A 25,670-nucleotide genomic window follows, 5' to 3' on the forward strand; every position below is an offset into this window, starting at 1 on the left:
CAATTATTACGCATTAGCTCGAGCAGATGTTCAGGTAATATATGTAAGAAGGAAACTGTGGTGGATAGAAGGTCTGTGGACTACATCTGCCAATCACCGGTGAATTTGTTGTGGTTAATATAAGAGACTGGCACCAAGGGGCAAGATTATGGCAGAACCATCAAAGATCAGGAGTCCACGAAGTTTCCAGAGTTTATTTTCCTTCCGTAGGGGAGAATGTACAGACAGGCAAAAAGCAAGGATATCACATTTTGCATTTTATATCCAGGTCACTAAACAAATATACACAGAGCAAAGCAAATATGATCATGGTCTTTTTGCCTGAGAAACAGTGAGGAAACTTTGGGCGATGTGTCACAAAGTCTTACTGAGCACTCGACAGGGCGGTAAAGGTTTAAATTATTTTAAAAAAGAAAAAAAAAAAACAGTCAATATTGGAGGAAAACAATCAAATAGATGTAAACTTATATTTTAAAAAGGGGGAAATAATAAGCTTCATTTGATTCTGAATTAAAATACATTCAGGTCCCATTGCACTAAAATTCCATGTGAACATAAGATGAAATAATAAAACACTTGTACAAAGAATAACCGTGCAGATAAGACGGCTGCTTCAAAGTAATAATTTTTTTATTTTTTTTTAAAAGGCTTGTAACACCGTCACACTACACCCTGGACCACCCTGGAAGATCACATGATCTTCACACAGTTCATTTAAAAAGGAACAAGAAGTTTTCACCGTTTTTACTCTTGCAGTACAAAGAATGAAAACACCCAACACGTCTGTACCGCTTCACTCATGCTTCATGCATGATTCAGTCAGATCAGTGAGACTCACGACGATTTACAGCCAGTTAAGACACAGACGACGGATGTCACACAGTGACAGGATAACTGAAGTCTGCGTGCTCCAGCAGCTGAAGCTAGGATTGGTAGCTTTAGCATGTGAGCCACAGAGCAGCCAATGGAATGTCGGGGTGGGTGGGATGATGGGTGGCGTCAAGCACCAGCCGCTGAAAATCCACGCTGTGGCCAGTTTGGGCACAGCCAGCACAGTGACTACACATGGTTGGAAAAATACTCCCAATAAATAACCTTTGTGCTGTGGATCGATAACCTGGTTAATCGATTACTAGAAGTGCTGGGACGTTTAGAAGCACTGGAGTGTGCTGCTCTTTGCGTCATCTGTCACAGATTGTCAGGAATTCATTCTTCAACAAACACTTTTAGCAGGAAGAATTTTTAGCTTCAACTTTTAGCTGCACAACAACTGATGCTAGACAGACCTCATGTATTTACAGTACATCCACAGATGTATGTCTCATCAGTGAAGATGAGACAACTGAACCTCCTACCATAACTACAGACCACAGTTTGGTCCAATGGGACAAAGCACCTTTCAGGAACTCAAAGAGGCACCCTAAACAAAAATCGAGTAAACTACAACACTTCTTATGAAGATAAAAATAACTTTAATTCACATTTTGAAGTCGGTGACTCTCAAAGAGGCCTAAGTAAGAAACGTTCTCATTTAGCTGAAGATAGTTAGACCCTTACAGAACAAAGTTGGCTGGACGTTTGCAGCATTTGGTTCCCAAAGAAGACAAAAAGAAAACACTGATTACTGTAAATGCTAGTGTGTAAAGGCTTTGGCAGCTGTGTTAGCAGCAGCTGTCAGTAACCCTTTTCAGACACGCTTTAAAAAAAATAACATTCTTTTACTGGATCTGAATGTTCCCAATTTAGTTTTTAGATGCGCTCCATACAGACATATTTTGATGACTTTAGTCACATTGGCTTTGCGTGTATTTGCATCTACTCCCACTAAGAAACATTTGGGTTGGCGGTCTGATGCTTGCTGGTGGGAAACGGCCACGTTGTGATGGTGGTGTCATGTTACATCCCACCAGCAGCAGTAAAAACATTAAAAATCTCTAAAAACAGTTTTTGTCTCAATTATAACATAACTATTCAAAGCACTGAAGAAGAAGAAGAAACCTATGTTTGAATTACAGAATACTGTCACTTGTTACCTATCCCATGTCTGAAAAGGGCTACTACAAACTACAAAGGTTTAGTAGTCTTAAAAAAATTAGGCGGTAAAACATAATTCTAAGGGCAAAACTAAAGTTAATGGCAGCAAAAATAAAATAAAAACTGAGTAATTAAGACAATCTCCCACACACAAACAGCTGAATACTTTTCTGTTTTGATACTGCAGCTTAAAACTGTCAGCGTGTTCTGCAGGTGAAGAAACACCAGCTAAAATGGTTTATTCCACATGTAGCAGCCAGGTGGGGCCGGGCCGGGCGTCGCTTTAAGGGCACTGTGGCGCTCTGCGATGCAGCTGTGGAGCTGCTCCAGTGGCCGGGGCTTGGCACGACGGCGTTTGATACACGACGTGATCACATCAGACGGCGACGATGGATGGCAGGTGAAACACACACCACAGATGTACGCGGCACAGCTGACAGGACACAGCACAGAGGGGATGAGAGACGAGGACACACTAACAACAGGTGATGATGGATAGGCGGCGAGCTGCTGAGCCATGACAGCTGCCTCTCTGTATGAACACACACCCTGCACCACCTCACTATCTACATTATTTTTATTTTATTCTTTTAAACGTTCAGAACAGAGGAGGTGTATCCTGGTTGGGGCATAGCTTTGCTCCTCCGTCGCTGTGCCTCTTTATGTTTCACAGGGAGCAGACAGATTGGAACTGACGGAGGAGAAGTGATGGAGGAGCAGAGTATAAACACCACTAGCAGAGTCATGAGATATGCATAAGCTACCGCAGCATGTTTGGAATGGAGGCACAGGCCATGAACGAGACACGTTGCATGCAAGACCGGGCCGTTACATTGCAAACAGAGCAAGTTAAGGCCAAGAACAACACTGATACATCCAGCTCTCCCCTCCTTCTGCTTCCTCTGTCCTCCACTAGAAGCCAAAATCGAAAACAATGCGGTCTTCGAAGATGGCGATGAGCAGCATGATGGCGAACCCAGTCAGCATGCCCAGGTTCTGCAGGATAAAGTGTCCCAGCTGGCACCGCTTGTGGTCCTCACTGTCCCCGTGAAGCATTTCTGGCAGCTATAAAAGAGACAAAGTAACCAGTTGGGATAAGACTCAGACTTTCTGGGATTAGCATTGCAGATCAGGAGGCAACGAGAATACGAGCGACTGCCCATGTGTGGGAGAGGAGACGGAGTCGGGGGACAATTATCACTCTGGGGCTGTGGAGTGCGCTCAGCCAACTCACCATATCCACCAGAGCCACATAAAGGAACATGCCAGCTGTGATGGCGAAGATCCAGTTGGTGACATTGTGCGTGTACTGGCCCACCGCGGTGCCAATCAGCATGCCAACGTAGGCCATGAGGGCGGACAGCAGATTGTAGACAATAGCCTGCTTCACCGACATCCCGGCTTTCAGCAGCACCGCAAAGTCACCTGTCGGCCAGAAGACACACTCGTTTAAACGGCATCACTGCAACAACACACACACACACACACACGCTGAAGCTGCTCTTTTCATGAGGTAAAAGCAGAATGACAGCTGTATGTCCGAGTCCTGTTTACCGTCTGAAGAGTGACATGCTCTTTGTGGAGTAGGAACTCCTCGGTAAACAGCGAGGCTCACTTCATGTAGTTTTATTTATTTTTCCAGTTCATTCCATGACTCACTTTGCCTTCAGTGATGAGGTGAGCTTGTTCTAAACAAACAAACCCGCACGCATCCACCACCACTTTCTGTCTTCACATAGGTGGGGAAAAAAACAGGGCCGCACTTCATATACTTATGATTACATATGCATGCAGTAGCCTCTCTACCCTCTTCAATCATCGCCGGGGCCAAATGCGAGAAGAGGCCCGAGTCTCAGCGGAAACGCCCTGGATTTGGAGAGAGAGATGAATACTGAGAAGGGGGGTGGCCTACATTTCCTGCGCCGTGTAACAAGCGGCCTCTTTTCCTCGCTAATTACCACAATGAATATATTACCACTCTGCTCTCATCCATCAATCAACCCCGGAGAAAAGAGGAGAGAACTTAACAGAGACGGTCCACGCACACCTCGCTTCACTGGCATTTTTTTTGTCAGCCCCCCTCTTCAACTTTTCCTACTTCCCCCCGTTCCAAACCGTCAGACACTCAGACACGCCTGCTGCCGCCTCATCTACCGCAATTAACACACCCATCACTGCCAATTAGTTTCACTCTGGGTGGTTAAAGAACCCTTGTAATCATCATCTTTTCCATCCAGCTGCCAGTCGGGGGACAGTCTTTGTGTTGAGGAGGAGCTGAGAGGTGCACTTGTCAAACTGCTGCGTTTTTCTGACAAGCTGCCCGACGGGGGTGAAAGCACGACAGCGAGCGCTGCTGAAGAAACGGGCACCGAATCAACAGGAAATGTGAAATTACGCAGGGACAAAGGGACCGAGCTCGCATATATATTATATATATATATATGCTGATTTATTTTTTATTTTTTGCAGACACAGTCATTAACTGGTAATTTCTGCTAAGCGCTTTAATATTACAGACTCAAAGCCTGTTTCTTCTCCTTTACTCATTTTCCCTCTAAAAACACAACAATAAGAGAACAGGGTGCTCTTGATCAACACAAGGGGAGGGGGCAGCCAGACAAACCTAGGTTATTATTCACCAGTTCACACGCAGCGGTAATTGACACTAGTCTATTCATCAAGAACACAAACGAGGCAATGAAGCTGCAGCACAATGAGACACATCATCAGTACTGATCTGCTGTGGACGGGCCCATTGTCTGTCTTCTTTGCCCCATCCTCTTCCTCTCTCTATAAACAAACCGGCAGAGGAGAGCACTGCAGAGTTATTTACAAAAAAACAAGCATGCCTGAACAAAGCTGTTCACTGCTGCTGAATCACAGTGAATCAAACGGCTCCTCAGAGGAGGATAGCTGAATGCAAACGAGAGCACCGGCAGCTGTATTGAACAGCGTGTGCCAGGCTCAGTATATCATCTGCTCTGACAGATATTGGCAAATCATCTCAGTGCCGTCACGCGAAAGCCATTAATTTACAAAAAAACCCAGCATTTTTCTGGAGTGAAGAGCACAGCGCTGATTATTGACGCCACTGTTTTTTTTTAACAAGTTCCAAGGGACGGAGGGTCGCGAGACTCGCTCTGATTAAAGTTTCAGTTCAAGTAAGACGAGAGCTTTTCAGCACGAGGCGGTGATTTAGACGCTGATTATCTTTACGGGAACCAAAGCCTCCACAAAACAGCTTTGTTCCACTTGTTGAATAAATGAAGTGTGCAGTGTCTTGTGTGTAATGAGTAAATGAGTTGCTTTTGACAGTTTTATTTATTTTATCCCCCCCTTCACAGTGTCTTAGTGCACATACCGAGTTCATGAGGTAATTCGTGGCAGAAAACAGCCACTGATGTGCTGATGCCACCTGTCAGGTTTGCACTGAACGCAGCGCCTGTAGAGTTCAAAGTGTCAGAGAAAAGAGAAAGAAACAGACCATTAGAGGAAACTACACACTGCTGTGCATCTACCAGTTAAATATTAATCTTCTGCCAAAAGACTGCTGGTGGTAGCTTCATGCTTGGTATAAAAAAAACCCCAAAAAACTGTTTTGCAGGAGACCAACATTTTATAGTAAAGCACCGTGTTTACAGACTTCAGACTTAACATAGACCCATTAGGCCTTATTTTCTGTCAGACATATGCTGTTACATGATTGGATATTAATATTAAATGACTAAAGTGAAGAATTTCATCTATTTAAAAGTGATCTCAGATCTAAAAGCTCAAGCGTTTTATAAACTCTAAAACTAAAAAAAAAAAAAAAAAAAAATCGTGGTACCTATGGCGAGGCCGTCGCTGAAATTGTGCATGCCGTCTCCCATGATGACCATCCAGGCAATGCTGGCTATCCCAGCGTCCTTCATCTCCTGATCCGAGTGGCAGTTTCCTCCATGAGAGTGACCGTGTCCGTGCGAGTGCCCGTGCTTCTTGGTTTTACGTCCATTCTCCTTGGTGGGGGACTGACGGAGGTTTGCGGGTGCCAGCGGCGTCTTGTTGGTGGGAGAGTCGGGCGTCTGGAGCTCGGTGAGCTGCGTGTCATTGTGGCTGTTGTCGCAGGAGACGGCTGTGCTGTCAGGGTCTGGCAGAGGGAGGAAATGTTAACGGGAGGACCAAAGGCGCTAAAGCTCATGACCTGCTGTAAAGATTCACGAACAAACACTAACCTTCATTGAGCGGCTTAAGGTGGAGCCACTCTGCATCCGAGCGCCGATTTAACTTGTGATCTGACAACTTCCTGCCGATCTTGCCCTCCTCATTCACCTTCTTCATGCCCTGTGAGCAACAATGCTCATTTTATATATACACAGACAAACAAATATACACACACACACACACACACACACACACACACGTGCGGGTTTGCTATCCTCGTGGGGACATCCCATTGACATAATGCTTTCCCTAGCCGCTTACCCTAACCCTAACCATCAAAAATGAATGCCTAACCCTGACCCTTACCCTAAACCTAACCATAACCTAATTGTAACCCTGACACTAAAACCACATTTTGAGTGTGAAAATTGCTTTCAACCCCGTGGGGACCTGGACTTGGGTCCCCACGGTGCAGAAAGTCCCCACCAGGATAGTAAATGTCAGGTTGTGGTCCCCACCAGGATAGTAGAAACCCGTACACACACACACACACACACACACAGACACACACATGTCTGGTTTGCTATCCTCGTGGGGACATCCCATTGACATAATGCTTTCCTTAGCCGCTAACCCTAACCATCAAAAATGAATGCCTAACCCTGACCCTTACCCTAAACCTAACCATAACCTAATTGTAACCCTGACAGTAAAACCGCATTTTGAGTGTGAAAATTGCTTTCAACCCCGAGGGGACCTGGATTTTGGTCCCCACGGTGCAGAAAGTCCCCACCAGGATAGTAAAAGTCAGATTTTGGTCCCCACCAGGATAGTACGAACCCGTACACACACACACACACACACACACACACCTTACACTGTGTTGCTTCAAAAGAATTTGAGCAAAAAAAAACCTAAGGCAGAAACAGAGTTTGGGAGATTTAGCGTAACGGCCCACTCCATCACCTGCAGCTGGATCAAGGTAACTCACCCTCTGGTCTTTGTAGTGCTTAAACATGCCAATACAGTGTTCGATGATGAAGAGGAGGTAGATGCCAGCCAAGGCTGTAAGCCCCTTCCACACTCCATCAAAAGCTGTTGCCATATCTTCTTCCTGGTCGGCCCCATGTTTGCTGTGATCGTGCTGCCCTTGAGACTGAAGACAGGAAGAGGAGCAGCAGATGACTGAGTGACACATGACATTCACACATTCATCAGAGCAGTTTAACCTCGACTCACTAAGAGGAAACACAGTTACAAAACTGTTCAGTGGAACTGAGGCTTTCATGTCATCAACATAAAAAAATAAACAAACACAAATGTGACACTGTTGTACAAAAATAGATGCTATAATTATCCACAGTATAGAAGTTGCATATTTACCACTTTTCTACATAGATGTTAAGGCTGTTAAGTCTTGCGTCAGGTCAGAGGTGACATAACATTTGCAATAAATTCTCGAGATCATTTTTATTTTACTCAAAGGGTTTTTAATTCTATTCTAATAACGTTTAATATAAAGAATTTCTCTTTTCTTTGACTTCATTAAATGTCTGTTACCATTTCACAGCGATAACATCAACGTGTTAAAATTAACTCTATGAAGCCCGAACCATGAACAAACTATATAAGTATTTTTCATATTGAGCAAGCAATTTAGTTTTTGGGGGGACCAAAAAAACAAAAAAAAAAAAAACCACACTGATGATCGAGAGGTGTCAAAACTCACAAAAACTCAGGTATCAAATATCACACACTTGCTGTCACAGGGTTAATAGAGGACCTGTGAATAGCAGGTGTGATCCTGCAATACCCAAAGTAGTTTTCAGCCCTCAGACTTTCCACAGTGAAATCTTCAGAAGCAAAGCAGCCATGTCATCAGAAGTTGTGTCTGAATGATATTTCATGTGGACAATTACTTTTTTTTCCTTGTAATTTCAAAGACTTTTTTAGTTTAGTACACAGATTTTTCCACCAGTAGCATTTTTCACCTGACTAACAAACAACAGCAAATTATCAGCCAGGCAGTAAAATTTCTATTTATTGTGCTCAGTCTAATACAGCATCAATAGCAATGTAATTTATCAAGATATGTGTAATTTGTTTTTACAAATCTTGAACCTTGAAAAAAAAGTCATATATACACACATACATTTTTTGGTATCAGTGGTGCTGCTGTGTTGTATTAGATCCCAAATATTCCATGAATACAATTAACTTTTTTGTACCCGTTTCCTAATTTTCATCAAAACACCCCTCCGACCAGACATGATAATTATTTCTGAGGTCTCAAAACAGCTGATCATGTTGGAACTCACAGTGCCCTAGGAAGAGCGGATCGAGGAGGCCAATGAAAGGAAACGAGGAAAGTACCAGGAACTAGTGCAGGAGTGCAGGGGAAGGGGCTGGAAGACTTTCTATGAGCACATAGAAGTGGGTTGTAGGGACGATCACTCTGCAAAGTCCTAGGCCGGCTGGGCGTGGCTGGGGTAGCCAAGAAGAGGGCCATCCAGGCTGTGAGTGAAGCGGCAGAGAAAGCCACAAGGTGGCTGTGGATCAAGAGGGCTGATCCGTGGGTAGCTACTGGTACACAAGTCGGGGCCTGATCACCCCCGGCTGGGTCGCCTGGGCGAGGGTGTATGATGTTGTGAGACCCGAAACACCTGATGACCCCAGGATACATCACTGAAGAGCACCAGTGCATCCAGGAGATGTGTCTTTTATAGTGGATGTGAATGGAAATCGTTTGTGGTTCAGTATTTAAAAGTGAAGAAACATGAAGCCACCGTTCTTCTTATTAACCCACAGAATCCACACGTTCTGGTTCGATTCATTTCCACTGACGGAGCAAGTGGTGCTTGTAGTTTTAGGCTCTTTGTCACAAAAAGGTCATTTCTGTTACTACTTTAACCCACTTCCATCGATTGCACAGGAGACTTAATGAAGTTGCCGCGTAGGCACCACAAAGACATTATTCCTGTGTTTAGAAGCTGCCGTCTGTCTTTTGTACTTACGTGAGGCAGCAGGTGAAGGAGAGCGTCACCACTGAGCGTGCCCACTGCCAACGCTACCAGAAAGGTGAGCAGGAACTTAAAGCACGATTGCTTGAGGATGGGCACGAGTACGACCCCCAGCAGAGACAGCAGGCTGATGATGGTGATGGACACAAATCCCCAAATCCAGACCCACACTGGAGGAGGAAAAATAAACACAGAATAAATTAAATGATAAAATATGAGTATTATTTATCGGACAGCTTATTTTTTCCCCATTTGTTTGGTGAGGACTTTTTATTTTAGAAAAGGTACAAAATAAATGCTTTTTCCATTTCCAGTCAAACAACGAGAGACGACACCATCAGCTGCAGCTTTATCATCACATGGCTCATGGCTGCAGGTGTTTTCCCCCCACATTGTTCACACGTGAAGGAAAGCATCCCCCAGAGGTTTTAAATCCATGTGTCCTTGTGATGACACACGATGCCTAAAGCAAAAAACACGAGGTGACATTTCAGCAGAATTCTTCTCGCCTCATTTTTCATTCAAGGCCAGAGTCAAGAGCCGTGAAGCGCCAGAGAAAAAGTGAGAAAGGTACACTATCATTTAAACTGTCAGTCGAGCTGTCAGCCCAGGACGCGCCTCTGAAACGGGCCGAGACCGAGCGAGAAAAAGTTTTGTCGTCAAACACGACAAAGTGTTTAATGTGGTATGAAATTCCATGTCGCACCAAAGCTGGTCTGTGTTCTCTAAAGCGGTGCTGGTCCTTCACTGCTGACATTCACCTAAAGGACATCTATTGACTGAAACACTTAGTGCATGTAATGCACATATTACAGACAATTGACTTCAGGAAGGCTATTTGAGAACCATGACACGAAACACAAACAACACTCACCAACATATTTCAGAGACTTACCACTTTTTTGTTAACTATAGTTCGATGTAGCAGCTGTTTGTGAGGCCAAACAAGTTTTCTCCAAACTGTTTTCCATATGACAAACTCTTTAGGTTTTGGTGGAGCTTCATTCATGCATACAGCCGTATCACACGTGACACAGAGCCAGCAGGAAAAAACGACAGGCAGACCTTCTCTCATCTTCTATTCGGCCCCAGGTGGCGGAGCTTTTGAAGACATGATCTGAAACGTGTCTTACACCTGACGGAGTGGTCTTTAAAGAGGCTGAATCAAGCTGTTACTGTACCATTACACAGCTGTGGGATTAAAAAACACTACCAAAGACATCTCTCCCCAGGCGCCAGGCTCACTACTCAGAAACAGGAGGCTGGAGATCCTCCTGGGGAAAGTATTTTAGCTCAAGTGGTGTGTCTGATGCTCGTAATTAGCTTTTGGGAAGCTACTCTTTTCCTCTGAAGCCATGAAGAAAGTCAGTATTTGACTTTAACAATTGTTAAATTGTCTTACATTGTCTAACATCTGGATTAGATGCTCGCAACTAATTCAGACTCTCCTTTAATTTGCCGTCCGGATCTGTGTGCGATGGATTTACTTGCTGACGCCCCTTTGACAGTGGAGTGAATTCAGAGCACAGGCCGAAGCTGAGCACTGAGACTCTTTGAGCCATTTGGATTCAGGCTGTAACGTGCACAACATTATGCTGATGTTTTTTTATTCCCTCATTAATTAGACCGACTTGGGCTAAAATCCTCATAAACCTCCCAACATTATTCTCTGCATTTTATACCCCGTAATGACGGGCATGTTGGATACAGTTCACCAACATCAATTAAAAGGTTCTCCTCTCGCTGGCTCCTTCCCTCGGCTCTCCCTGTTCACTGTGTTCCCATACAGTACTTTGTGTAACACCACGCAGCATCATCTTTTAGTTTGTTTAATTAATTTGTGCCTGCAGGACTTCAGACTACTGGAAAATGCTTCGTTTTGACATTTTATTAAAGTCTTCGCAGATATATTCATCTTGGCCACAAGGCTCTGGGTGTGAACCAAAAGCCCGCCCACCTTTAATTTAAATCTTCTGTTTGTACAAGGCAGCCAATCAGATGAAAGCTGGCTTTAAAAAAAAAAGAGAGAGAAAGAAAAAAGCCTTGTTTCAGATACAGATTAAACTAAAGAGCTGAACAAAAACCCAGTTTAAGACAAATAAAGATGATTTTGTTTGTGGATGGTGATCATGTACAGCTACTCAAGCACAGTTAAAGAACAGGTCCCCTTTAAAAACTTTGACTCCAACGTGTTCAGAAAAGTGAACAGAAATAACTAAATCTTGCCTTTCATTCTAAATAATCCTGCCCTGCCATCAAAATATTTCCTCTGAGGAAAATGTTCCTCTCAAACTGGCAAAAGGGCGTGAATAACGAAGGCTTCTAACACACCCACTTATAACATATGATTGCTCCTGGGCTCGCCATGTTTCCTCACACTGCAGGCCGTGAGTCAGCACACAAAAATACCACAAAATGCATCTGGCACACCCAAAGGATACCAGCCAGGGAGCATCTGACTGATCTGCACTGCTGAGATTCACAAAGGCCTCCGTGGTTTATTCATGAATCATAACATATATATGCATATGAATATATTAAAAAAATGTATGTTTTCTACAATTCTTTTCTACTTTCTACTTTGTTGTTCGAGGATATTTTCTTTTGGGGAGGAAGCAAAGTCAAAAATGTTTGATTCGTAGCTTTAAAGGTTCTCTTGGACCAAAGCAAAGTGTTTGCGTCCAAGTATGAGTCACTACATATATATTTCTAATCCTACTTTATGGTAAGAATGATGGGAAAGCCTGTTTTTAAGCGACTATCACTTATTAGAGTACAACAAAGAAGTTCTTTCTCCTTCATATGTTAAACTTCAGCCTCAGTCCTGTGCAGATCGCTGATACAAAGAAGCGTCAAGCCAGCAGCGGGCTTAGTAAAACAGGAAGGAAATGCTAATTTCAGGTAATCATACAAACAAGTTTTAAGAGTCACGTGACTTGTTGTAGGTCGGTGTTGTGTCAGCACAGCTCATATTTGTTGTGTATCCCTTCCAGCGTCTTCATGGATCTATTAGAGCTTCTTTGTTCAGTTAAAGAGGAAAAGATGCGCTGCGTTTCTGCAGAACATTTTACGCACTCTACTTCCACGAGAACCTTTGAAAAGTCAGCACTCTTTGCTCTGTCCTCTGCAGTTCACTCAAACAGTATGCTGAACCCAGCAGCAAGCGCAGCACAAGCCACGTCCTGCGTGAAAGCCCCTTGAGGCAGGAGCTGCTCAGCGATTTGACAGAAAACCAGAGAGCGAGGCTGAATATCAAGACACCTCCGACCCCTCTGGAGTTTTCTGAAGGTGGAGGACTTTTCCCTGCTGAAGTGGACTTTAGTTTGATTAAGGCAGTCACAAACAGAATCGAGTCGAGCTCGTCGTCCCCCTCCTTCCTTGTCTCTTAATATCACAGGACGATCCTGCCATCTGCACCTGTGCCAAGCCATACGTGGGAGTGAAAAGAAAGAATGCGGTCCGATGGTGCTTCTATTTAAAAATGAGCACAGCTTTGCAGAATCCCACTAAATAAAATAATTAAAATCATTTTTTTATATAAATTCATCTCATTCCTGCCCTGAGGATGCTTCAAACATCAGCTTGTATTTTCAACCCCTGAAATGCTGTTTTATTTTATTTATTTTTTACGTATCTGCAGAAATGTCACTGTTACCACTAGCATCACAATGCTAGCATCCCCCCCCACCTCAGCCAAAAGTGGACCTTTGGGATTTAAGAATCATCCTGGTATTTTGGGGCATTTTAGGTATTAGTCACTGTATAATTGTTACAAACAAAAAACCCTCCTTATAATCACAACGGTGAGATTGATGGCCAAACCCTGATTGGTTGGTGCCAGCAGATTTAGAAGCGTGACAGTAGAATTATACGAGTTATTCACAGCTCAGAGAACATGTTTATAAGTGCGCTCTACCTCTTGAAGCAGCAGACTACAGCTATTAGTTTCTTCAGAGCTGCTTTACTGATTCCACACATTACAAAGAGCGGCTCATCGTGAGACAAAACAGTCAATCTGTATTCAAATCTCTTCACTAACACTCACTTTGTTGTTTTTATCATAACCACCATTTTCAATGTACATTATATAAGTAAAGTTTTACAGATGAATGCTTTTCTATTTGTTGCTATCATGCGGAACAACGTGTAACCCTGAGAGGCAACTGTACATCAGCCAGACAGTCCATCGCCACATCACCGCAGGTCCTTCACACTCACGCAACTCATCTCCCTCTCTATCTCATTACCTTTATGCAGCTGTGGTTGTGTGGGCGGGTGTATATATGTGTGTGTGCTTATGCGTAGACATGGAGGTGGGCAGGGGGTTGCAGCAGGGCAATTTAAAGGCGGTGATAAGGGAACAGAGGAGAGAACGAAAGAGACCAACTTCTCTCCAATTATGTATCTCCTGTGAGCCACGGCTCAGAAAAATGGCCCCCGGTGTCGCTTAGGCTCTCCTAATTGGCACGGTGCAAAAAAAAGAGGGAAGTGGGGACCAGAAAGAAGTGAACTGCAAATTTTTTTCCAAGCTCCCCCGCGGATGCCGGCAGGAGGTAAATGAGAGGCAGCTCTGCAGCTTGTGGTGACGTCTATGGTTGAATCTTAGTGCACCATTTCTGAAAATCTAGCGCCTCTAGTTTTGCACTAATGAGGAGCCATTGCTGCCCTTTTGACTTGTTTGTGCAGTCCTCCTCGTCATCGTTACTGTTTTAAAAAATTATTATTATTAATGTTTTCAGGGGAGACACACTTTTGCCTGAAGCCCGTATAACACAGGTTTCTCCAGGAGGAAGTGTGTGCTTAACAATTAAGGCACTTTGGGAATTCCTCCAACCTCACAGCTGAACTTCAGTCCCTTTTGTCTAATTCTGTCCCCGGTGTAAACCTATCAAGTGTAAATCTGTCTTTAGTCACAAAAGGCGCTCCTCTAATTAAAAGTAAATCTTATGACCCTATGCTCACTGTGATGTCTAATTTGCAGCATGTACACAAAAACAAACAAACTTACACAGCAGGGGTCACACAAAACATGAGAACTCACAGACTGAGACAGAACCCGTTATGCTTTTCCCTAATTTTGTGTCATACACAAACCATTATAATGCTGGATATTCATATTAGACTTGGCCAAAGTTTCACATAATGAGGTCAGTCCATAGACTAATCCCACCAAGCCAAGAGACTCCAGCTGCTCAATAACAGCAGAAATCATAACTACAGTAATTACAGTTATTTACCACAAATAATAACTATATTCAACTGTTTAACACCATGCAGCAGTAGCTACACTTGACCGAGATGAACACCATGTCTTAAGAGACCAACACGGAGACAGACAGAGTAAACTGTTAATAATCCTTCCACAGGTTCACCAATGGTAATTCTGGAGCTGCACTAAACAGCAAGTAAGTCTGAGCTTTCAGGACACCGCTGTAAAGGAAGGAGGTGGGTGTGATTTATATAGAAACGCTGAGCTTTGCTGTGAAAATTCATGGGAAAAAGTTTCATTTTCCTCTGGTTTGACTCACAGCTAGTTGCACACAGCAGTTCCTGTTGTTAGCCAAAGTCTGAGGACAACTAGTTTTATTAAGATTGCAGTTCACAGTTTGACTTAATACCACAACTACAAAGAGATGCTGCTACTAATGATGTTTCTCAGGAGTTTCTGGTCCTTGAAGGTTAAAGTTCTGAATTTCTTTCCAGCCTAACCTTGAAAAGTGACATGATATCAGTCCTTGACTAAATCGAATCTTTTTTTTTTCCTTATAATGTTTTTCTTGTAAATTTCTTATTTTAATCTAGGGATTTTTTTCTCATTATTATCCCCCTTCACACCTTCTCTTTGCGCGGGACAGACACTCTGAAATAACTTAAAGGGAGGCTGGAAATGAACTCACACTGAACTTACAGAGGATGAGCTACACCGAGGCCCATTATAAGTTAAAGAAAGATTATTTTTAAATGTGAATCATGCAAAGCTACTCTAGCAGAATCCAAGAAAACAAATACAGAGCTGGAAACGAGCATAAGGTCCCCTTTAACTGCCACAACGTGATTAGACTGATTATTACACAAGTTTACAAAATACTGTAATTCCAGATGGCTTTGTGTAATCTATTCTGAGATTTACATGCTGAGCCCACCAACATAAACACATTAATGTACCGTAAAGCGTAAATTCAAAGAAACCCAAAGATGTGCAGTCTGTCTTGTATTTTTGGTTTGCAGTAGCTGAGATTACTGCTCCTCCTTTGATTTGTACGAAGCTTTTATGGCTTCGAGTTTTATTTCACGACCTGTAACTCATTAACTTTTAAACGCTATGATTTTATAATTTGCATTCCCATAAACCTGGAAACGTTGTAAGGTCTCAGAGCAGGACTTAATACCGACCTTCTGTCTTTATAGCTCTGCTTTTGTCCTCTTTCGGTTTTCAGATTTTCTTTTTTGAATATTATTGATTGGAGGATGTGATCAGAATACAAACTGAGAGAAGAAAGCTCACTGAAAGAAAGAAGTAGTTGGGCACTCAAAGGGACACAAACGGTCCTTCTTTGCTCTATTTAGAAAAGACAAAAAAGGACCACTTGTTCACTGCCATGGCAACTGAAACAATTTAATAAGGAGAACAGACAGATGGAAAGCTCCAAACACAGATTGTGAGTGCTGCAGTTAGGTGTGTGAATAGCCCAGAAATGTCCTGTATTAAGATGATTGCAAGAAGGCCAACTACTTTCTTTAGCCTGTAGCACATTAATGGGGTGATTCCACTATGACCTCCATCCTAATCAGCTCCTGATGCTCACGGTGAATTATGATAGCCTTTTCATATATACAAAACTGTAAACTTGCTTATACAGTTTTGTGTTTTTTCATGTATTTTTCTTTTTTCTGTTTAAAACAAAATCACTACTTTTAAGTCAGTTTAGTTTCACTTTGTTTACAATTTTAGTTTTTAGCACTCAAAGTCACAGATTTCCTAGTCTCCGTAAACACACCAAAGCTGCCACCCTCTGTGTGTTGAAGACTTAAACTAAAGACGTCCACAAATACATGTTTACGTCTATGCTTGATCTATATTTCAGTTAACTCAAACATTTCCCAAACTTTTTGCTTTTTCTTTAGTTAACTATATAAAAAAAAGCCCTGAACCACAGATGAGATTCACAGTGGTTCCACAAACCTTCAGCCAACCTGACAGGCTACACACTGAGCAGAAACTCATGAGGTCAGGGTCAGGCCTACAGCAGCAGACGCCATAAAAAACCTCATGAGTGGTTTTAGAGGAACATTTCCGTGTTGAATAAAGGTTACTGTGAGACAACCTTGCAGCAGGGTGATTTTGATATAAAGAACAAAGTACATGTTTAGCAGTAAGCAGGAAAAAGCCTCCTGGACAATGACGACATCGTTCACTGCTTTAAGTGACTCGAGTCTCAAATTTCTCCAAGTCTACATTATTAGCGAGAACTGATGTTACGCTTTCCTTCAGCTGTAAATAAAACTCGTGTAAATACATGAAGCAATTCGAGCATAAGAAGCACTCTTCAACGACTGCTCTGGCTTCCAATACTCAGTTGTTCTTTTTTGTTAAACTAATGTCACTGCTCAAACTGCTCTCCTGTGTCTCCTCTGCAGCTCTGCACAGCAGAAGGATGTTGCATAGGTATAGTTACACAAAAAAAATCACGTTTATGTTTCCTAAACCTCGATCTTGGAGTCACGTTTGGGCACACTGAAAAAAAACAAAACTGTTTTATTTATTTATTTGAATGACAACTTTTCAAATTGTCAAAGTTGCCAAAATGAAAATGAATACTGTAAAGAAGACAAGACGTCACCAGTTTAATTTTAAGTATATTATAAATTAAATGTGATCAACTCTACTCCGGATTAGTCATAATATTGATTAAGAAAAACGCTATATACACCCACCGGCTACTTCATTTGTTACACCTTGTTAATGTGACAGGAGTGGCATCTGATACGGTCTTCTGCCGCTGCTGTCACCTTTCTGCTTCACAGTTTGCCGTGTTGTGAGTCAAACCAAGATATGCAAAAGAGCAGAGATGCTCTTCTGCTTTGCAACAAGTGGTTGTTTGTGTTGCTGTTGCATTCATATCAGCTCAAAGCAGTTTGGCTATAAGTAAAAATCCTTTTTAAAAGTATTTTATATATTATACTAAATATTTTAACATTTATATTTAATATTTCTAATAATTTTTTTAAACATTTTTATTTATAACTCTGTGTTTTGGGTCCAGTTTGGCACACATGGCCCTGTCCCCTTGCTATCAGGCTCTGAAAATGAAAAAAAAAATAAAATAAGTAAAAGATAGCGGCAGTACCAGGAAATAAAAGTCTCAATATAAAATATGGTTTAACCATTTCAAAGAAACATTATATATTTTGCAGATCTTCCACTCTCCCCTAAGAGAGGAGCTCCAGGTTACGTAAAGAGAGCATTACATTAATGTTTTATGATGGGAGTCCCTGTGGTTTTACACTTATGAAGAAAGCAGTTTCCTATGGCCGATGGCATCAGACAAAAACCCTAACTTACAGTGTGCTTTGTTAACCACATTTTTTAATGTTTCACTGTGACTTTTTCCTCTATTCCAATTTCTTACCACCATATTCAGTGTCTCAACAATATCATAATAGTAGATGCTTTTTAGTCCACCTTCCGTGACTGCTTAGCTTGCTGGTCTCACACCAAGTATCCAAAACAAGGATAAAACACTGGCTTCAGCTGCATTTTGTCATCCAAAAGAATGAAATGAAAATAAAATGAGCACTGTGTGCTCTGGACTGAAATAAGCAGCTGACACTCATTGAAATTAATATTTCTCCTTTCTATGTGTTTTTTTCCGAGCAGATCAATAAGTTTGCTCTTACCAGAACTGGCAGGCTCAAAGGCTTCCTGCTCCACATCCATCTGCTCGTAATGGAGGATGCAGACCCGCCTGTCTATTTGGTAGAGCAAGGCGGGACACAGATACGCGAACTGGCGAGGGGAGATGAGCGAGTCGGGATTGAGGCCGTAGTAGGTGAGGAGCTGAGTGAGGTTCAAACACTGGAGTGAGAAGGTGAGAACAGGAAAATATAAATAAACGCAGGGAACCACTGACAAAACTGAAAAACATTACAAGAAGTGATTCTATTATTTGTAAAGTCAAATTTCACTCAAACACAATGTGTGCTGCAGCAAAAGACCGATTTTATGTTAAGGGAATTTCACTTTGGCAGTACTGACTGATCCAAACACATCCACGAGGAAAGCCAACAATTCATTTAAAAATGCTTAGAGAGAGAGATTCCAAACACAGAAAACCAACACGATATAATAACTTAAGCAGTAGTGGAACAACAAACACTCGACTAAGCACTGACAACTTATTAAAACAATAGCATTTAAATAAAAATCTGGTTTCTTGTGTCTGTTTATTTAATTCTTCTTGTTTTTTGTCCTTTTGTGAAAAAATACATATTTATTATAAACAAGTGGACTGTTTTCAAGGCTTTCAGATTTCCTCACACTATATTTAACTTCATCAGGGGGTTTATGTAATAGTTTTAGTTTGTCTGTCTGTTTTTAGCGGGATTGCTTAAAACTTTATGGACAGTGTCACATGAAAATTTGACCAGTTAATTGTTTTGATGTTCCCAAGAGAATCAAAATCTAGTCCAGATTCAAATATCCTGCTGGATCCATGGGCTCAATTAATGTATGACCTTGATGTTATTTTTAGAGTTGGCAGGAGTAACAGATCAGTAAAATAAAAAAAATGGCACAGGCTGCCAATCAGAAAATAGGTGGGTTAAAGATAGGGGAAAGGAAGCTTCAACTACTTGTTTCACACAGTGGGCCCAGAATGACGCAAAACTATCACAAAAGTTAAAAAAGCAAATTGGAAATCACAACAGGTGATTTTTTTTTAATTAAAAAAAAAAAACATCTTACCTCCTCATGCTGATGGGTTAATCCACCTGGATGACCAGCTGGCATGGAGACCGGCAGAGTGGGCACGGGAAGTGCCCCCGGTGCCTCTCTCTTATCTTTATGAGAGTGGCTGTGACCATGTGTGTGGTTATGGTCATGAGTGTTGTCATGGTCATGGTCGTGGTCATCAGATGCAGGTGTGTGAGAAGATGTGGTTTTGTCTCGCCCTCGCTGTCCTCTGACTCTTCCCGGTTTCCGGGATTTCTTGGGTCGGTTTTCTGTCGGGGTGGGCTGCAGCCTCTGGGGCACCTGAGATGGCTCCAGCTTTTCCTGGTCGAGGTGAGCGCCGCCTATGTCTGTGTGCACTTCATGAATATGATTGTAGTCGTGTTCATGATCACTGTGATTGCTGTGGTCGTGATCAGGGTGAGGCTGAGAAGACAGGTCCCTGTGGTTAACCTGCTGGTTTTTGTGCTCTTCATCATGTGTGTGATTGTGATTGTTGTGGTCGTCAAAGTCGTGTGTGTCATGTTGATGGTCATTCTCCTCTACCTTAGTGTGATTGTGATCGTGATTGTGATCATGTTCATGGTCATGGTCGTGATCATGTTCATGGTCATGATCGTGATCATGTTCATGCTCTGTGGGTCCACCAGCAGTGGTTTGGCTGCACCGAGTGGGAGCTCCATCTGTGTGTGGATGCTGAGAGTCTTGTTTTTGGTGTGGACGCATCTGTGTGGTGTGAGTGTGCCGGTGGCCCTGGCCGTGGCCGTGGCCATGGCTGTGGCCAGCGTTAGTGGATGAATGTCCGTGCAGCATATCCAACACCTCGAGGTGGGCTACATGGTCATGGCCCAGATCCTCATGATCCAAACCTACAACCTTCACTTCTCCCAATCCCAAGCTAAACAACAGACTCTGAAAGCCCTTGAAATCTAACCGGTTTTCCTGGCCATAGCGCCTGAAAAGCTGCTGGATGTAGAAGCGCTGTTCCTCCTCAAGAGCATCCCCAGCGTGCCCACTCTTGGACCCTGGGGACTCTGTGACCCCTCTCACGTATGGAGCCTCAGAAATCTGCAGGTCGCTGTGAGCGCTGTCATGATCATTGTGGTGATGCCCATCGTGCTGATGGTGGTGTCCTCCTTCATGGCAGTGGCTGCACTGATGGAAGAGGAACGTGAGCACACACAGGAAACAGAACTTGGTGTGCATGTGGACTCGCATTGTCCCCTCAATTCTCGTCACCTGCAATAAATAAATAAATGGATAAATAAGTAAAAGAATAAGACCGTGACAAAAGCACTGAACTGATCTAAAGCCCGGATTCCTGTTATACTTGCCCGTCAGGCCCCCATGGAGCTAATGCATACTTTTATGGTACACTGTAATGTAAATTCTCCATAGATGGGTCTGCGTGGTCTCACAAACTAAGCAGACATGTGGACATCAACTCATGGACACAAGGGGAAGTGGAAAGTGTAATCTAGCATTTTTAGTGAAGTAAAACTTCACTAATTATTCTTTTCTTTTAAGATAATCAGCACCATTGAGAACACTGCTGAGTTGTACTATGCTGATTAGTGCATCAGCAAATCAATCTACGAGAACAAATAAAGGCCTTTTATTTAGCTTTTGCATTTCATTTACTTTTAAGTTTATTGTATTTTGCATGTTTTTGTTTTCCTTTGTTCTTTGAAAAGTATGTTAAGAAGTTTGTAGTGCAGTAAAAATCATTTTAAAAATAATGTTGTTATTTCACTTGTTGAAACCCATTTTAATATACTTGATATAATTTTGAGTCTAATGAGTTTTAGTTTGTATTAATTTATGTGGCTACACAACATGTTTGATCATAAGTAAAAAAAAAAAAAAAATCATACTTATTCATTTGGAATATTATTTTTTGCAGTGAGGATATATTTCCTCATTGTCACCAAATCATAGTGAGGATCCGAATCTTGATTTATTCATCTTGTACAAAATATGTATTTATATGCAAACAAAACTTATTTAGTTTGTTTCCTGTTACTGTTTCCCTTGATTTGTTTCTTTGGACAGCAGCTTTGATTAAACAGTCAACAATGATTAAATCACCTCAACGAGACTCTGGTTACAGTCAACAAACAACATACCTTAATTATGGTCTGGCCTTAGGTAAAAACAAATAAAACGGACACAGTTTCACAGTGAAACTATATTTTCTTGCAATCTTTTTTAAAATGTGGGAATGCAACAAGGAATAATAAAATCTTCCAGAATAAAAGCCAACAACCAAGTGTTATTGGTCTATGGCACATACGGGAACACCATATAAAATAAGAGTAATTACAAACACGAGCCACTAGTATCAGATTACAAAATCCTGAGGTCATTAAAATCTGCGATGGATATCAGACCTACTAACACAATAACACACTGATATCTTCCAGTTTAAAAGTTCACATACAATGTTAGACACACACAAAAAGATGCGAGATAAAAAGCCGGCACACCACAGATAAAAAGACGATTCAAAGCTGCTACCTCCAGCTTAGAATAACAGATCTAATGACTGAATCACAAAGCCTTCTGGAGCATAGATTTGTGTAACAAATTGCTTGTTTTCCCCCTACTTTAAAATGCCTGAAGCAGCAGTATCATTCCAGTCAAATGATCCTCATAAGGTCTCTCGTGAAGCCCGTGGGTGGGTGATGCGAGAGAGGAGGGGTGGAGAGAAATAAAGAGAGGTCATATGAGGAATACTGCTGGATAATGGTGCGATGGCACACAGAAGAGACCAGACAAATGTGTGTAATCGCTCCTCCACACACACACACTTCAGCTTGTTAGTAAAGTTTATAGTGGATTTACAGCATGCACATCATGAGGGAATAGATCTGTGTTGTGCAGACCACAAATACTGTTGAAAACAAAGAGGATGATAGATCCTTCTCACAGCTGTCAAGGCTACTAACAACAGACTGCACACTCTAGGCATGTGTGAGAACCACAAACAAAGAACATCTAACCGCATTGATTTCTTTCTGGATATCCACAAAACAGCAAGAAATAGCAAAATAGAAACTCAAAGGAAAGGAAACAGAGATCTGTACACAAAAACTTTCCTTGGTTAAGAGTATAAGGAGAATCTATCCAATGACAATATTTTATTTTATCTTAGAATGATGCATAGTTTCCTTCCTATAAGATAAAAATATCTCCTTACATGCGTAACACAGGAGTCATACCCACAACAAAAAAAAGCCTTTTAAATCTATGCACTCAACCAGTGACGCCTTCTGATACAAATATATTTCCACTCAAATTTATAACAAAAGGAAAATTCTAGAAGAAGCCAATCAACATAAAATCAAAGCCCTATTCATTCATTGGTGCCTTAATCACTGTCCAGACAGCATCAGTAGCTTATCAGCCAAAGACTATTAGCTCATAATGGAGTTCAGAATCAGTGTGTTACAGACTTTTGCAATGTAATGCCATTTTAGAGATTTTTTTTGTTTTAAATGAACACCACAATTGTTGCTCTCTGCACCAATTACAGTAAACAGACCCAAACCTCTACAAACACATTTAAACCGCATTCAAGCAAACACCTTCAAAAGGTGGTAAAACATTTCAAAACCACAAAAAATTCAGTTACTTAATCCCAGCTTCACTCTGAAACTAAAATCAAGCCAACTTACCACAGTGTGCTCTTGAATGAACGGTGTGTGAAATTTGAATGAGGGCGTTCTGACTCAAGGTTGCAGTAGTTAAGTGTGGTTAGAAGCATACTTCACCGCTGCCAGCAAGACGGTGTTTATAAACACGAGACAGCAGTGACCTATGAACCTAACAGCAGATAGGTTGGGGCAAAGCAAGACCTATTTTTTAAGAGCACACCCTCTCAGCATCAACAGAGCCTGCAATGTTTCCTGACTGGAGTCTTTGTTGTGCTTGGCCTTTATTGGAAACAACAGAATCTCTATTGAGTGCTACAGTTTAATTGTGTGTTACAAAACTAATGTAAAACGTAAGCAACACAAATCGATTTTGAGGGATTTTTTTTTCCCCTCTCTGGAATTTTTCTGTTCACATATACATGATTTGAATATAAAATTGATTTCACTGAGCGATCAGAGAACTGTTTAATCGCAGTTGTTTCAGTACATGTTAAGAAAATAATCCTATTATCACCAGTGTTTCCCACACACACTTTACTTCCGTGGGCTACTGAGGTATATAAACAGGTACCTATGTACCTTGTTTGGCAACTCGTATTAGAAATCTAGTTGTTATTCCTGTCTGAGAGAACAGAGCCAATCAGACAATCCTCTAAATTTGTGTTTAAAGCCCCAGCTCTCATGTTGTCCCTACTGGCTGTCTTGCTAGCCAAGCTACTGTTGTGTGGGTCCTTGATATCATTCAGCTGCTTCCCCAGAGAGGACATTGTCCCACGCTGGGATGAACTCCAACACTGTCTTGTACTGCAGCTGGTCGGTAGATCCACTATGAGCTAGATCCACTAACAGAATCTGAAGCAACTGACCAGTTGAAGCTCAAACACAGAAAGTATTTTGTATGAATGATTTGCAGAGGGAAAAAACAAACAAACTTGTTACCCACCAAACAGGTCTCTGCCTTTCAACACAGGTAAGTCAGACTCTTTGCCTTTAAACTAAATGTAGACTACGTGTTCACAAAGCAATTTTGAGCCAAGAAAAACCCTGAATATGTACACATTTCCCCACATCCCCAACACAGTCACACAGAGAACCTGAATCTGTGGGAAATCAGGTTACACAGCACACTGCAGTAAGTTTTTCACTCACCGAACACTTCTTTGTCTGCTTGGCCCCCAGTCTTGGTGTAATTAAATGGGGGTGTAACAACTCTTCTGAAACTTGCACCCTGAAAAAAAAGAGAGGCAGAGAAGTGAGAGTCAGTCTTTCGCATAAAGGTGATGAAGCATTCTGGCTGTAACAAGCTCAACAACATCTAGGCGTAGCTACATGGTGGGGGGTCTCCACTTTGATGACCTAAGGATTTCCTGGTCCTGCTGGCTTCATCAGCTGTTGACCTTCAGCTTGCACTGAAATGGTTCATGGCCCAGTGTGAAGCAGCGGTAATGAAAGAAAAGAGTGGAGTGTCCAATCATAGTCTGGGACAAGTTGATGCCCCAAGTATCTCGGGGTCTAGTTCATGAGTAAGATAGAATGGAGTGTGAGATTGACAGACTAATAGGGGCAGCTATATTGACATGTTGCAGTGGAGAAAAAGCTGAGTGTAAAACCTTTTGATTTACCGGTAAATCTGGGTTTGTACCCTCACCCATGATCATGAACTCTGGGAGAATGAGGTCTCGGATACAAGCTGCAGAAATTAGTTTCCTTCTAAGGTTTGCTGGTCAGGGTTGCTAGATCTGCTGGTCCTCCACCTGGAAAGGAGCCAGTTGAGATTGTCCACCTCTTCCAGATGGCCCGCCATCTAGGCGGATGGGCTAGAAGAGGCAGCCAGGATGAGGGAAGTCTAGGCTTCTCTGCTTGGACTGCTGCTGCTGCAAATTGCCTCTATCACTCAGATAAGTGGTAAACAATGGAAGGATGGATGGAAAAATCAGACTTCATGGACATATCTTCTGGGTCTGAAAAGGAAAGCCAAGCTGAAAATGGCTTAAACCCAAATACCTGCAGGGAGTGACTCTCCTATAGTTGCCAAAAGACGTACTAGAAATGTGTTTATTGAGATGATAGAATAAGGTAACTGGAGATTAGTTATATATAAGCTTCAAAAGAACAGCTCATGGACTTAATGGGGGGGGGGGGGGTTCAAATTTCAGTGATACTCATAGACAAATTCATTTTGTAGACTTTGGTCTTCAGAAGGAGACACGAAGGCAGCCTGCAGTGTGAGCCTGCAGTGTGAGCCTGTAGTCTCACAGTTTCAGTGCTCATAACATCTGGTTTCAGAAAGAAAACATGACAATGGCAAAAACACTCAGCTTTTACAAACCAATGGATAACGTCACAGTGATGTCCATCTTTTATATACAGTCTAATGTAACCTGCAACATCTCAGTACCTTCTGCAGGTGACCCAGACCATTGTACTACTGCATAATCTGTGCTTGATCTTGTTTCTGTAAGACTTTAGATATTAAGAATTTGGGAAAGGAATTCTCTAGTGAATGTAAACCTCTAGTGGATAAGCAACACAACCTTTGGCCAATTTGCCCAAGGAACTATAACCATGATAGTGAGACAATAAGTCCAAAAACAGAGCAAGGCCACGTCGAGGCAAACAGATGGGAGATAAGATAAAAACAGAATTAGATCTTGAGTGATACATATTCCCTGAGGACGATGGTGGGCAAATTTAATTTTTACACCTGAGGACATATACATAAACCTCACAACTAAAACAGCACACACAAAGACAGAAATATGCATATGCATTCTTGTTCTTAGATGGTGTGTGCGTGCATGGTGCAAGAAAGAGTGGATGCATTGTTAACTTCTTTTATTTAATAGCTTTTATTTAACATTGCTGTTT

The 25,670-nt window shown here is 42.0% G+C and overlaps 1 protein-coding gene across 5 annotated transcripts in view; it reads right to left on the bottom strand.

Moving 5' to 3' along the window:
• Positions 1-180: 180 nt before the first annotated feature.
• Positions 181-25,670, bottom strand: part of slc39a10 (solute carrier family 39 member 10) — a 35,072-nt gene continuing 9,582 nt past the window's right edge. For 2 of the 5 annotated variants that reach the window (XM_063498657.1, XM_063498659.1), the window contains exons 2-11: positions 23,952-24,030; positions 19,162-20,385; positions 18,096-18,273; positions 9,192-9,367; positions 7,169-7,333; positions 6,249-6,357; positions 5,864-6,163; positions 5,396-5,476; positions 3,269-3,459; positions 181-3,099 (exon numbers count right to left, since the gene is read on the bottom strand). In XM_063498657.1, the coding sequence (XP_063354727.1) occupies positions 2,947-3,099; positions 3,269-3,459; positions 5,396-5,476; positions 5,864-6,163; positions 6,249-6,357; positions 7,169-7,333; positions 9,192-9,367; positions 18,096-18,273; positions 19,162-20,364 (2,556 nt within the window). In that variant the 5' untranslated portion in view covers positions 20,365-20,385; positions 23,952-24,030 and the 3' untranslated portion in view covers positions 181-2,946. Of the gene's footprint in view, positions 3,100-3,268; positions 3,460-5,395; positions 5,477-5,863; positions 6,164-6,248; positions 6,358-7,168; positions 7,334-9,191; positions 9,368-18,095; positions 18,274-19,161; positions 20,386-23,951; positions 24,031-24,131; positions 24,315-24,424; positions 24,876-25,670 lie in introns of those variants that run through there. The other 3 variants (XM_063498658.1, XM_063498655.1, XM_063498656.1) reach the window with 3 other exon arrangements.

This window comes from Pelmatolapia mariae, linkage group LG16_19, assembly GCF_036321145.2.
Source record: "Pelmatolapia mariae isolate MD_Pm_ZW linkage group LG16_19, Pm_UMD_F_2, whole genome shotgun sequence".
Taxonomy (NCBI): Eukaryota; Metazoa; Chordata; class Actinopteri; order Cichliformes; family Cichlidae; genus Pelmatolapia; species Pelmatolapia mariae.